The sequence below is a fragment of the Rutidosis leptorrhynchoides genome, chromosome 2 (genome assembly GCF_046630445.1).
Source record: "Rutidosis leptorrhynchoides isolate AG116_Rl617_1_P2 chromosome 2, CSIRO_AGI_Rlap_v1, whole genome shotgun sequence".
Classification (NCBI taxonomy): Eukaryota; Viridiplantae; Streptophyta; class Magnoliopsida; order Asterales; family Asteraceae; genus Rutidosis; species Rutidosis leptorrhynchoides.
This window is the reverse complement of record NC_092334.1, coordinates 132,533,890-132,549,300: the sequence shown is the minus strand read 5'-3', so window position 1 is coordinate 132,549,300 and position 15,411 is coordinate 132,533,890. Positions and strand designations below refer to the sequence as shown.

At 36.8% G+C, this 15,411-nt stretch overlaps 1 protein-coding gene and 1 long non-coding RNA gene across 6 annotated transcripts; one reads left to right on the top strand and one right to left on the bottom strand.

Moving 5' to 3' along the window:
- The first annotated feature begins 1,429 nt into the window (after positions 1-1,429).
- On the top strand, positions 1,430-15,188 carry LOC139888278 (uncharacterized protein At4g15970-like). Its single transcript, XM_071871296.1, has 4 exons — positions 1,430-1,573; positions 2,440-2,802; positions 14,510-15,000; positions 15,144-15,188. The coding sequence occupies exons 1-3, from the start codon at positions 1,430-1,432 to the stop codon at positions 14,915-14,917; spliced, it is 915 nt and encodes a 304-aa protein (XP_071727397.1). The 3' UTR covers positions 14,918-15,000; positions 15,144-15,188.
- Positions 4,923-7,100, bottom strand: LOC139891418 (uncharacterized). 5 transcript variants are annotated; one of them, XR_011773645.1, is made up of 5 exons: positions 6,823-7,100; positions 6,494-6,576; positions 6,011-6,091; positions 5,464-5,574; positions 4,923-5,369 (listed from the first exon to the last, which is right to left on the bottom strand). It is a non-coding gene; the product is annotated as an uncharacterized lncRNA (long non-coding RNA). The 5 variants fall into 5 exon arrangements; XR_011773647.1 differs by having other exon boundaries at positions 4,925-5,369; positions 5,496-5,574; XR_011773644.1 differs by having other exon boundaries at positions 4,926-5,294.
- Positions 15,189-15,411: the final 223 nt, after the last annotated feature.

Sequence of the window (15,411 nt, the reverse complement as noted above, 5' to 3'; positions counted from 1 at the left end):
GGTATATCCCTAAAGGAAAGTCTCAGCTTTTCTTAATCCTAGTTAGTCTGACTAAAGCAATATTCCACCACTTAATACTAAGTTATGCCTTAACATTAACAGATGTGCAATCTTAGATATTCGAAGGTACTGCTAATTGGATTAGAAGTCTCTCCTTTACGATCACTTACTCAACCCAAGATCATCTTACAACATCTCAAGAACGTTGCTTTTGACGCGAATCATGCTTCTGAGCAAGACAGTGTTCACTGAACTCTATAATGCATACTCTAATCACAACCTAAATGTGCAGCTCTTCTTTGCCGAATAAATGGTTATTCGTACGTAGGTACGATATCCCTATTGTGACGTTAAGCACACATAACTACTTACCTTGTATCCTAGGGTTGATCAGGTCCTAATACTAGGTTATAGTCAAGTGAGTAAGCGGAAAGGGTGATCCGTAAATTAAACTTTTAACCGTCAAGGTTTCAGCATAACAATAGCATAAGGTTCAGATAAAGTATTCAACACATAATAAACATTTGTAACAGATAGATAGGCATGCAAGATGAAAGCAACTTAAAATAACAAGATAACTTTATTAAATTAAGAAAAGCGTTCACCGTTTACAAACGAGATCTGGACCATTACAAGTGCTGGCATCCTCTAGACCGCTCCTATTACAATCTTCGGCGTTCGCCTCCGGGTACTTAATTTTCCGCTCGAAGGTGAGAAGGCCTTGAAAGCTCTAGTGAGAGAAAGTGTATTGTAGTGAGAGAGTGAGGAGAGGTATGTTGAAATTGGATGACAAAAGCCTTTTAAATAGAAGTGAAAATGGCCTGCAAACAGCTGGCAGACCTGGCAAAATAGTGATTGAAACTGATTATGAAACAATATAGTCATTAAATGTCCACACTCATGACGCACCACTAATCAATGAACGGCGCTATGAAACGTGATTTAAAATGACGCATTGCCAGATATATGTGCAAGTACGATTCTATATAAGTTATGCTTAGCCATTATGGTGTGAAGCTATCAACATGATTAATGTGCAATATCTTATGATAATTATAATTATGTATATTCAGTGGCGGAGCATTTAGGAGACGGGGCGGGGCACTCGCCCCAATTGGGGTTTTTTATTTAAAAATTAACACTAAAAAAATAAAAAAAGTTACTAAAAATTGTTTTTTTAATGTTCGCCCCAGCTGTCATTGAAAAATTTAATAAAATTTAAACTAGCCCCATCTGTGGTTGGGTTCAAGTTCCGCCACCGTGTATATTCATAATAATTGTAATTAATTCGATTTTAAAAAATAAAAACTTAAAATGAAAGTTATGCGAGAAATGAAGTGTGTGGTACTATGAAGTGTCATCCTCTTTATCTATAATAACTATATATCTATTTAATTTAATTAACTACTCAATAATTAAGAAGAATATAATGCACTCATATAAACAAGTTACCTGCCTCATATCTAAAACCGATCATGTGAGTAGACACAACAAGGTGTCCCCTGGTGATCCAAATGACATATCACAACAGTCGCACCACCACTCGCCGCCTTTCAGCACAACTCCGAAACCGGTTGTTACTTGTTTGTTCGTTTACAATAACTCTTTTACTATTAGTTTTTCCACCTCCTATCTCCTACAACACAATTCTCAGTACCGACTATTATCAAGCAAATACAGTAAGCATCTAACTAATTAATTTATGCTTCTTCTTGTTCTTTTGTCAAATACATTGTTCTCAAAAGTTGTCGCGATAGTAACAATTAACCTCGTTAATATTAAACTTTAGATTAGAGTATAGATGATATTAGGACCTTAATTAGCCCAGTGGCGGAAATGGGACCCTGGGTAGTGCTCAGGGTCGTTTAGTTCTTTAAATAAAAGTTTCAATCAACCCTCTATAAATCGCTCTTTAACTTTAAATTTTGACTCTGTCTCAATATAAGTTCACAATCAGATTCCGAGTCCACAATCAGACTTGAGCCATAAAATTAATGTGTAGTCTAATAATTAATTGACACTTTCAAAAGTTCTTTTGGCGAAAAACATAAATAACGAATTCGAAGATTAACAAGATACAAATCCAAATCATCGGAATTCATTATTCTAACCTAAAACAAACCGCATTAAGCAGAAACAAACAAGCTAAGTTAAACAAAATAACGGCCACCAACATGGTCGATAAACATTATGTCAAGCTAGCTGATAACAACAAACAAGGTTAAATACTTTTATTAAAGGCAACAATAAATACTAAAACGGTAAATCAGGATTCACCTAAATCATTCCCGACAAAAGAACGAAACCATCGGGAGAACGCTGAGTCCCCCTTATAAGCCAATCTAACCTAAAACATTTTCAGAAGTTGATGTGTAAATACAATTGCGTAATGAAGTTATGACCGTGAAATTAATTATTAATTTAATTTCTGTTCACTAGGATAATCCTAGAGACTTGGAAAGCATACTAAAACACGCAGCAATGGACGATAATACAGTTATAGTTACAACTATATACGATGCATGGGCCGCACCAAATTCTATGTTCGATCTATTTTTGGAGAGCTTTCGAACCGGAAACCAAACAGAGTGGCTTGTCAAGCACTTGGTTGTTGTATGTTTGGACCAAATCGCTTATCATCGTTGCTTGAAGCTACATCCCCATTGTTACAATCTTAAGAGTTCGAGGATGAACTTTACAGGAGAAACACGATATATGACAACCAATTATCTGAAAATGACGTGGAGAAGACTTAATTTTTTGCGAGATGTTCTTGATCTAGGATATAGCTTCGTGTTCACGGTACTTCTTAATTACCTCCTTAATAAAATTTCCTTGTGATTAACTAACTAGATCTCTAAATCTTTTTTACTATATATAAATCATCCATATATGTGTATCCAATTATTACGAGAGCGGTCCCTCGTTAATTGTTGACGTTAAAGAACTATCAATATAATTATTTCAAACGTAATTTTTTTTTTTTTTTGAACGAAAAATTTTATTAGGTTTCTAGCAAGAAGCTAGAAGCAAAAGAAAACAACTATAATGGCATTTAAAACCAATTAGTCCACAAAATAGAAACTTTACATATACTAGTTAGCCAAGTGAATGAAAAAAACTAAGACAGTCAAAGAGTTCATTCGCCTTTAAAGAATCCTCCGATAAAATAGCTCCATTACGAAATCTCTAAAGCTTAACTTTCTCCAAATATATTTTGCCACTACACAAGAAAACATACAATGGTGTACATCTTCCAACCGAAAATTACAATGAGGAAAACCAGCAGCATCGACAATCACTCCTTGGTGTATAAGATTACTTCGTGTAGGCAACCGATCCAAATATAAATGCCATAATAATATACTCGTATTTATTTCATTCGGGACCAACTTCATTACTGAGACCAATAAACTCACGATTCCAGTGCCATTTCTATAAGTTATTTTCCCTTCTATCCATAACAATACAATCCTGATTAACATCAAGATGAAACAATCCAGTAAACCGAAAACAAAGAGGCTCGTCTCCAATCAAAAGATCCTTCCAAAATTTGATTTTATCTCCTCTACCAATCTTGAATCTAATCGCCTGCTTTGGAATCAACCCAGAATTTTGCGCTAACAAATACGACATAACCATGTTTCGCCAAATATCCAATCTAACTAAATTGACACCTTCCAAACCACCTTTACTACCATGTATTGCAATGATAACATACGACCAAATACCTTTTTTCGAAAAGCTAGGACCAAATACTTTTAGAATCCGATAAAAACCTCCACAACCATTTAAACATAAGAGCAAGATTAAAGGACTTAAGACTTCCAATCCCCAAACCACCATTATCAAGACTTGCCAACACATTCTCTCATTTCACCCAATGAATCTTCTTTTGACCTTCACTAATTCCCCAAAAGAAAGAACATCGAATATGCTCCAATTGTTTTAACACAACTTCGGAACATTTGAATAACGAAAGGTAATAAACACCTAAACTCCCAAGAACCGATTTAATAAGCGTAGTTCGACCTCCAATATAAAGAAAATTTAACTTCCAATTAGACAATCTAGTACGAAACTTTTCAATCAAAGGCGACCAACTACACACCAAATTGATGTTAACTCTCATTGGAAAACCAATATACATAAAAGGCATACACCCATGATTACAACCCATATGTGATGCAATAGAATCTATCTCCAAGTTAGACACACCGATGCCATATACATGAGATTCTGTAACATTTATTTTAAGACACGATCCTATATAAAACAATGTAGAATGCGCATAATATTTCTAACGGATTCCTCATCCCACTCCGATAACAACAAAGCGTCATCCGCATAAAATAAGTGTGTACCTTATACTTTGAAGTACCAACACATGCGCCTCTAATCAAGTTTGCCTCCATCGTTGCCTTAAAATTTATATGAAGTCCCTCCATGACCAAAATAAACAAAAATGGACTAAGAGGGTCACCTTGCCTTAAACCACTCTTTATGCTAAATTTCTTTCGTTGTACTACCGTTAACCACTACTACAAAAATTGTCATTAAGACGTGTTAAAAAAGCTTTTTAGACGTGTTTTTCAACACGTCTACATGTGACAGCACTAATTGGTAGAGGTCAAATAGAGCGGTTCAAGGAACACGTCTAAAAAATCTCAATTAGGCGTGTTCCTCCTTTTTTTGTCTATTAGACGTTCCCGGAACACGTCTAATTGATTAAATTAACACGTCTAATTGTAAATTAACACGTCTAATTGATTAAATTAGACGTGTTCCCGTTATCAACTAGACGTGTTCCTGGTAAATGTTAACCCTGGTTAAAATCTCAAATATTTCAAATAATACCCTCTAAATACCAAATATTTCAAATTATACCCGCCAAATACCAAATGCACCTAATATACCAAATTACATTTACTACAAAATCAAACTGTATATATAATAGCATATATATAAATAACTTCAAAGTATTTACAAAAAAGTCATAAATGTAATTTACAATGGAGGCAACTTTAAACTAAAATATACTTTGTAGCTATAGATCGTTCTTTGAGCACCCATCCAACATGCCATTCTCTACCAACACTCCTCCGACGCCTTCCTGCCTCTTGCCTCCTAGTGCCAACAACATTATGCAGAAGCAAAGTTGACCCATATCATCACAAAAGTGGCAATAATGACCCATAATTACATCAACATACCACAAATGATGTAAAGTAGTAATTTTACATCACAAAAGTGGCAATAACGGCTTGATAGGCACGTTAATTTTTTCAACTAACCTGTAGATATGAATAATTGTACATCATTATGATTCCTACACTATTTGTCTCGAGTTATTAAGTATCATCAAAAAGCTACACAAAAAGTCAAAGTCCATTGGTTCATGCATTCTAAAAGAATATTCAATAAACTTTTGATGTAAAATAAGCTAAATTATCAAAGACATACATTGTTAACTATGTATAGTGTTGGTAAAGTACATGAATAAACTAACATATCCGTGCTGGTAATTCTCCAGCTGGAATCATTCAAACAACGAACAAATAGATCGATAATTTTCTGCAAAAAAAAGGACCAAAAAAACCAAACAAGAAAATTTATTAGAATTTTAAACAATCCATTTTAAACAAGGTACAAGACATACGTAAGCTAAATGAGTATAATTAAACTTGTTATAGAAGAGACTCATTTAACCACTTGACCCACTTCCAAAATTTCACATTAAAAGTCCAACAACATGTTTAGATATTCATGCACTTTCAAAATGTAAAGTTGCAGTAAGACATCATAAAGGTAGCATACAACTTTAATACTTGTTTAACAATACCCAGATTTACAATAAGGTAATCTTGAACCATTTTGCAAAAATAAACATACACCATGTAAACATACCATACACCAACAAAAGACCCAAAATATTTATCTTTACAAAAACACATCACATTCGTGCATTCACAAAGTTGTTCAAAAGTAGCGAGTTTAAGAAAGAGCTTACAACCCACTTCCTAGCTAAATGAGTCCGGCTAATCCTTTGCTAGCTCCTTACCTTCACGCCTAGTTTTAGTTCCACTTGAACCTAAAAAAACAACATTAATATTAAGTCTACCTATTCAAAACTACATACGATGTTAAATTTAAATATAAATTTATCCATAACTGCATAACCGGAACCTTCAAACTAATATGAATACAACATTATATTATGAAATCTTAGCTATGTTCAATTATAATGAAATCAGTAATATTCACATTACCAACTATTCAAAATCTTCCTTGTTAACTTGTTTTCATTTTCAAATTTAATATGTTTAATTGTAATGTTCTTCATCAGTTTGTTAACAACTATACTTTCTACAAATAGGCATATACATTCACCACATAAAAAAAACTCTTATTTACTACGAAGGCATGTATACATGCTACTAGTAGTTAAAGAACTATATTACAATCACGTTGATCAATATGTTAAAAGAGTTACCTGGAAACAAATTACTCCTATACACAACTTGCTCCAAACGCTGCTCTCTATTATCCAATACACAACTTGATAGTTTAACATCACTAACAAAAAATTAAAGATAAAAAGGTGTTAGTGACATCTTTTAATCCCAAATCAACAATCACAACCCAAAAATCATCATCTTAACCAAAACCTACTTTCATAATTGCTACATAATATAAGTTCATACTCATAATCATCTTTCAAATTCGTTATTGTGCATATTCATGACATATATAACCTAAATCACACTAACTACAAACAAGAGTATGATCAGTTTCATAAAAATTCAACAAAAAGATTCCTACCTTAAATTCTAGGGTTTCAAAACCCCCAATTTAGCACAAAAGTAAAGATCGATGATGATTTGGTTGGTTCTACAATAGTTGAGATGGTTCTAATCTACCAATTATGTGATTGCATTAACGATTTTGAGATTGATTTTGGGTCTTCTTCTTCCCTGATTCGTCTCTCGCTCGACACCAACATACACTCACGTATTTTTTATTTTTTATTTTTTTTTGTTATTTATATATGGAATGAGGATGTTTCCAACATCTAACCTTTAAAAAAAAAAAAAAATTAGAACATATAGTGTTAACTAGACGTGTTCTTTGGATTTAAAATAAGACGCGTTCTTGGTTGTTATTAATATAGACGTGTTGAATTAGTTAGACGTGTTGATTAATCAGATGTGTTCCTTCAAATTGGTCAATTAGACGTGTCAACACGTCTAAATAATATGTTAATTACAGGTGTTCCGCCCTTTTTATCAACAACACGTCTAAATATGTCAACTAGACGTGTCAACACGTTAATTAGAGGTGTTCCGCCTTTTATTCTAATTAGACGTGTCTATTTGTTTATATAGACGTGTTAATTTATTAACACGTCTATATATGGGGGTCTAAATGAGGATAAATGTAGTAGTGAACCAAAATGGATGTACGAGCCGACTCTAAACATATATGAATCCATCGTCTCCAAATTTCACCAAAACTGAATTTATTAAACATCAAGTTAAGATAACACCAATTCACCGAATTTCAAACGTTCAATTTATTAATAATTCTTTTTAGTTCCAATTGTATTTAATTAATTGATTTTATTTTGTAAATTCTTTTACAACTAACATCATAAACTTTAAATACTTATTTATTTTAGTTTTTGTGATCAATTCAGAGTTGATATATAAGCTTTATTTAAACAGTGAAAAAATTATAAGTATGTTGCTCTTGGTGGTTATTTCAATTAAACTATGTCATTTTATTGAATCTATAAAAATAGTTTCACATTAAAATAAAATAAGTAATTAAACTAAATTTAAAGAGAAATTCTACAATTACAAAAAGTTTACAAACAAACATTTATAAAATGACATGACATGATTTATTGACCAATCAAATTAAACTGTGTTTTTCTCTTTCATATATCTCTCTCTTACATGATTGGTCCAAATCATTTGTAGATTTTTTTTTTTTTTTTTTTTTTTTTTTTTGCATAGTTTTTTGTCACAAGCCAACAACTATGTGGCCCAACCCACTAAGATTATAACCCAAATCATGGAAGGCCCAAGAAGTATATGGAAGATGTCTAGAATTCTCTCCTTGATTCTTCCATGCAATGGTATGGAAACTCCATAGATATTTCTAGGTCATGAAGTTTCTAGTACTTAGATCATAGCCATTGATTTAGTTTAATCATAGCCATCCATTTTGATGTAAGAGTAGTATAAAGGTGGCCTCATTTGGCACACCACACCTCAAATCTCAAACATTCTCTCTTGTAAAGCATTCTCAAGCAATATAAGTATTTTCTTCAATTCCACTTGTTCTATAATATTTTCTCTTTTGGTTACTTGAATCATTTAAGGTCCGAGTAAGGCTGACTTAGTAGAGACTAAGTGCCGCACGTGAGCTTATCGAGATAAGTCCGTGACATTTGGTATCAAGAGCAAGGTCGATTCAAGGAGATGGCAACCGAGATCGAGAAGAATGTGAGCGCAACAAGTGGTGTGATGGGTGATGAGACTCGTGGTCGGGTAGAGACTCGCCAAGGAGCCAAGAAGAACCGAGGTACGTCCAAAGACTTTGTCGCAAACTTGGACAAGAGGATCATGGATGTAGAGACATCCATGGACGACGTGAAAGCAAAGGTCGAAGACGTCCACCAACGTTTGGATGGTTTGGACGGGGACTTTGACGAATTGAAAGATGATTGCAAGAGTGCAATCAACGTGCTAGACGTTGACATGCGACATGAGATCCATGACTTAAGGGGTATGCTCATGGATGAGATTACGAAGTTGCGAGGCGAAATGGAGGGGGAGGTCTCCACTATTCACCAACGCCTCGTGGATTTACAAACCAACATGAACTCTTGTTTGAGATTCATGGCTAGTGAGGGTGGCAACACTGGATGCAATGCTCTGAAAGTGGACGTTCCCAAGCCGTCACCGTTCGTGGGGAAGCGGGAAGCCCGAGCGGTTGATGATTTTATATGGGAGATGGAACAATACTTGGAGGGAGTCAACATAGTGGATGATGCAATGAAGATCAAGACGGCAACCCGTTACCTGAAGGATACCGCAGCATTATGGTGGCGTCGTCGATATGGAGATATCGAGAAAGGTACGGTTACTATTGATACTTGGGATGATTTCCTTACTGAACTTAAGAATCAATTATACCCCAAGAATGCTCAAAAGGATGCGATGAGTCATCTACGTAAATTACATCATTCCGGGACGATTCGGGAGTATATTAAAGAATTCACGAACCTTAGCCTGGAGGTCCCAGATATTCCCGATGATATTCTTCTCTTCTATTTTCTCAATGGTTTGTAACATTGGGCTAAAACGGAGTTGGAGAGACGAGGAGTCCAAGACCTTGCCACCGCAATTGCTCAAGCGGAGGCACTAGTCGACCATGCTAATAGGAAAGATTCGTTCAAGTCAAAAGATAAGAAGGTGAGCCATGAGAAAGGTGGGGGAGATAAGCCCGCCCAATCAAGGAATGATAATACACGTAAGCCACCAACCGAGAATAACAAGAGCATAAAAACTTCTTACAAGAATGATGGATGTTTCATATGTGATGGACCACATAGAGCCCGAGATTGTCCGAAGAAAGCTAGCCTTCATGTTATGGAAGCTCAAAAGGCGGGTTGTCAGGATGAGGAGCGGTGCATAGGATCAATGCATATCCTTAACGCAATCAAGACTAAGACGGAGATACCCAAGGTAGTGGCTAAAGGACTCCAATTCGTAGATATTAACATTTGTGGAGATCGGGTACGAGCTTTGGTGGATACGGGAGCAACTCATAACTTTATCTCCACCGATGAAGCTAAAAGGCTAGGACTTAAGGAAACAAAAGAGAGTGGCATGATGAAGACGGTGAACACGAGTGCCAGACCGATTAGTGGGGTGGCTAAAGACGTATATGTGAAGATTGGAGAATGGGAAGGAATGATTGATCTCTCAGTCGTGCCTATGGACGACTTCAAGTTGGTACTTGGGATGGAGTTCCTAGATAAGGTACGCTGTTTCCCTATGCCGTTTGCTAATTCACTGTGTATCTTGGATGGTGAGAAGACTTGTATGGTGTCAACCGAACGTGGAAGCAAGAGTGCATCCAAGTCACTTTCGGCCATGCAATTCAAGAAGGGGTACAACAAGAATGAGACATGCTATTTAGCGGTAGCAAAGCAAGAGACGGTTGAAGATAAGGGAAAACTAGAGGTACCCAAGGAAATTGAGAAGGTCCTTGATGAGTTCAAGGATGTCATGCCCAAGGAGTTACCAAAGAAGTTACCACCTAGAAGGGAGGTTGACCATGCGATCGAGTTGGAGCCGGGATCAAAACCACCTTCCAAAGCCCCATACCGAATGCCACCACCCGAGTTGGAGGAGTTGCGAAGACAACTCAAGGAGTTGCTGGATGCGGGATACATCCGACCGTCAAAATCCCCGTATGGTGCTCCGATGCTATTTCAAAGAAAGAAGGATGGGTCCTTGAGGATGTGTATAGATTACCGGGCACTCAACAGGGTAACTATCAAGAACAAATACCCAATCCCACTTATTGCTGATTTGTTCGATCAACTTGGGAAGGCGAGATACTTCTCCAAGTTAGACTTGAGATCGGGATATTATCAAGTCCGAATTGCCGAAGGAGATGAGGCTAAGACCACATGCGTGACGAGGTATGGCGCTTATGAATTCCTAGTCATGCCCTTTGGCTTAACCAATGCCCCTGCCACATTTTGTACTTTGATGAACAAATTATTTCACCACTTCCTCGACAAGTTCATCGTGGTGTACTTGGATGACATAGTCGTGTATAGCGATACCATGGAAGATCATGTGAGGCACTTGAAGCAAGTATTCCAAGTACTAAGGGACAACGAGTTGTATGTGAAGCTAGAGAAATGTTCATTCGGATTAGAGGAGGTGGATTTTCTTGGACATCGAAATAAAAATGGGAAGTTACTCATGGACGGGGCTAAGGTCAAGGCAATTCAAGAGTGGGAGGCACCAATGAAGGTGACTGATTTACGATCTTTTCTTGGTTTAGTAAACTACTATCATCGTTTTATCAAGGGATACTCGGCGAAAGCGGCTCCATTGACAGAATTGTTAAAGAAGAACAAAGCTTGGTTGTGGGATGAGAAATGTCAAGCAGCATTCGAAGAGTTGAAAGGAGCGGTCATGGAAGAACCGGTGTTGAGACTTCCGGATGTGACCATTCAGTTCGAGTTACACACAGACGCATCGGACTTTGCTATTGGAGGAGTTCTAATTCAAGAGGGTCACCCAATCGCGTTCGAAAGCCGAAAACTTAACGAGGCGGAAAGGAAGTACACTGTGCAGGAGAAGGAGATGGCGGCAGTGGTTCATTGTTTGAGGACATGGAGGCATTATCTTTTGGGATCAAGGTTCGTGATTAAGACGGATAATGTGGCAACGAGTTATTTTCAAACCCAAAAGAAGTTGAGTCCCAAACAAGCTCGTTGGCAAGACTTCCTAGCCAAATTTGACTATGTGTTGGAGTATAAGCCTGGGAAAGCCAATGTGGTAGCTGATGCACTAAGTCGTAAGGCGGAGTTTGCAGCGATCACAAAACCACAATTCTTCCTTCAAGATCGTATAAAGGAGGGATTAGAGCATGATTCTATAGCCAAAAACCTTGTTGGATTGGCTCGAGATGGGAAAACGCGAAGGTTTTGGCTCAAAGGTGATCTATTATTCACCAAAGGAGACCGGTTATATGTGCCTAAGTGGGGTGATCTTAGACGGACAATCTTGAAGGAGTGTCATGATTCAAAGTGGGCTGGTCATCCAGGTTTCAAGAGGACGCTGGCATTAGTAGAAGGCACTTATTATTGGCCAAGGATGGAAGACGACGTAGAGACGTACGTGCGAACATGCCTAATATGCCAACAAGACAAGATAGAGCAACGCCAACCAGGAGGACTATTACAGCCGCTACCTACACCGAAGGGACCATGGGAGAGTGTTTCCATGGACTTCATTACTTGCTTACCCAAGTCGGAAGGGTGTGGGAGTATTATAGTCATGGTAGACCGATTTTCTAAGTATGGTACCTTCATAGCTGCATCATCCAAAGTTACCGCGGATGAAACCGCAAAACTATTTTTCAAGAATGTGGTGAAGTATTGGGGGATACCGCATGTGATAGTAAGTGATCGAGATCCAAGGTTCACGGGGCGTTTTTGGACGGAGTTGTTCAAGATCATGGGGACAGACTTGAATTTCTCCACGAGTTTTCATCCCCAAACGGATGGACAGACGGAAAGGGTGAATGCACTATTGGAGCTCTATCTTCGACACTATGTAAGTGCAAATCAACATGATTGGGCTAAGCTTCTTGATATTGCTCAGTTCTCTTATAACATGCAAAGGAGTGAGTCCACGGGGAAGAGTCCGTTTGAGTTGGTGACAGGATGCCAACCTTTGACCCCGAATGCTTTGGCCACTTCATATGATGGAAGCAGCCCAGCCGCTTATAGAACGATGAAGGAGTGGCACGAACAAGCCGACTTGGCGCGAGCATCACTAGATAAGGCAGCCAAGAAAATGAAGAAATGGGCGGATGAGAAAAGACGACATGCTGAGTTCAAAGTTGGGGACCAAGTGATGGTGAAGCTTTTACCTCAACAATTCAAAACATTTAGGAAGGTGCACAAAGGATTGATCCGGAGATATGAAGGCCCACTCCCGGTAATTGGACGTGTTGGGAATGTATCTTATCGAGTTCAACTACCGCCCAAATTAAAGATTCATCCAGTCTTCCACGTAAGTTTTCTAAAACCTTATCATGGAGACGAGGAAAACCCAGAACGAGGAGTTTCCAAACGTGCACCAATGGCAGTTGCAACTTCGTTTGATCGTGAGGTGGAAGATATCTTGTTGCATCGAACTGTAAGGAGACGAGGTGTGCCGAGCTATAGAGAATACCTAGTTAAGTGGCGTAACTTGCCCGATAGTGAAGCAAGCTGGGAAGCCGAAGACTTATTATGGCAGTTCACAGACAAAATCAAGAAGTATCACGAGGATCACACGACGAGGACGTCGCGAGCTTAGGTGGGGGAGAATGTCACAAGCCAACAACTATGTGGCCCAACCCACTAAGATTATAACCCAAATCATGGAAGGCCCAAGAAGCATATGGAAGATGTCTAGAATTCTCTCCTTGATTCTTCCATGCAATGGTATGGAAACTCCATAGATATTTCTAGGTCATGAAGTTTCTAGTACTTAGATCATAGCCATTGATTTAGTTTAATCATAGCCATCCATTTTGATGTAAGAGTAGTATAAATAGGGGTGGCCTCATTTGGCACACCACACCTCAAATCTCAAACATTCTCTCTTGTAAAGCATTTTCAATCAATATAAGTATTTTCTTCAATTCCACTTGTTCTATAATATTTTCTCTTTTGGTTACTTGAATCATTTAAGGTCCGAGTAAGGCTGACTTAGTAGAGACTAAGTGCCGCACGTGAGCTTATCGAGATAAGTCCGTGACATTTTGTATGTGTAGAAAATCTCAAATTTAAAAGTCAATAAATCTAAATTAATTAAATACATTTAAAAAATAATTATTTGATAAGTTTAAGATTTGAAGTTTTGCTTATATTGATGGATCTTTAACGTTAAAAATTAATTCAACGGGCGTTACAACGAGAGAGGATCAAAGTAATATTTTCAAATAAAAAATATTTACATAAAATACTGTACTGTATAATGCGACTAATAATTTGCAATAAATCACATTATTGATATTTTATTGTATATATTTAGAGATAGATAATGTTACAAATATACCAAAGGGCTTATAGTCTAGTAGAATGTGAGGAGCTCATCAACCAATAATGTGGGAGTTCAAGCCTCGTAATAACTATGTATATATATTTGTAGGGTGAAATCGTATTTTCTATGTGAGTTTGACTCTTTAAAAAAAATAGTGTTACAAGTATAAGAAAGTTAAAGCAACTACTTGTTGCCCTACTTCCCTCTTCCCTCTTGATAGAGGGCTAATTACATACTTAAAAGTAATCCATTTGAACTAGAAAAGCAAAACACCTTTCACAGTTCCTCTGCCCGACAAGCACCTAGCCAAGTTTCAACACTTAATTGTTGAGCTAGTTTGACTTCTTTTTATAAACTCTTAGGCACTCTAAGCTCCTTTATTAAGCATAACACTCAAGCTGGCAAAACTTCAAAAGTCGTTTTGAAGGCTATATGGCGCCCTTAGAAAGCAACTTAAGTTAGTTTTTGTACTCCCAGTAACACTTCTGATTCCATGTTATTGGTGGTTAATGAGATGATTCACTGGCCCTTAAATATTACACTACTAAGTTGAAGTTGACAAGTCAAAATCCTTAATCTTTCACTTTTGTTTATTCTATCTATATATTTTATATTAATATTTATTATTAGATACCATTCTTTATGTATATATCCTGCAGGAGGCAGACATAATGTGGTTTAGAGATCCATTTTCACATCTTCATAAGGATGCTGATTTCCAAATTGCTTGTGATCATTTCAATGGAAACTCAACTGACTTGAATAACTCTCCAAATGGAGGTTTTAATTATGTGAAGTCAAATGACAAAACAATTGAATTTTACAAGTTTTGGTATGACTCAAGGCTGACTTACCCAGGCCTACATGATCAACAAGTGTTCAACATAATCAAGTTTAATCCTTTTATAAATTATGTCGGATTACAAATTTGGTTCTTAGATACAGCTTACTTTGGTAGTTTTTGCCAAGGTACGTTAGATTTAACTAAGTTGTGCACAATGCATGCTAATTGCTGTATTGATTTAGAAACAAAGGTTCATGATCTTGAAATCTTGCTAAATGATTGACGAAATTATACAAAATCGGTTGCAAGTCAGACAACAAAAGACTCGTCTAACGGTTACTGGACTTCGGTTCCTCATTTGTGCAGGTCTTTAATTTCTCATACTTTTGGCTGATAACTAATACTACACATGTTTACGTGTATACACTTAAATACTTAATATTATAGAATCATGAATTTGCTCTTTTGATATGTTTGTACATTCCTCATTTGTACTAATTTTTGTACAGACCCGATCTTTAATGCGATGAAGTGTTGATATAAACGAGTTCATTGATACAAACTAAAGGTAATTGATTAATCAACTCTTTTCATTATTAATTAGCTAGTATTTTGTTTGTTCTACTTCAACATAAGTCATTCACTATCCTGTTATTTGCTTCAACTCTCGAAGGACTAATTGTGTTTCTTTATTCTTTTTTATTTTATTGTTATTATTAATTAATTATTGAATCATTATTCTCAATACGCATGCAGATGAAGGTGTTTGTCGCATCC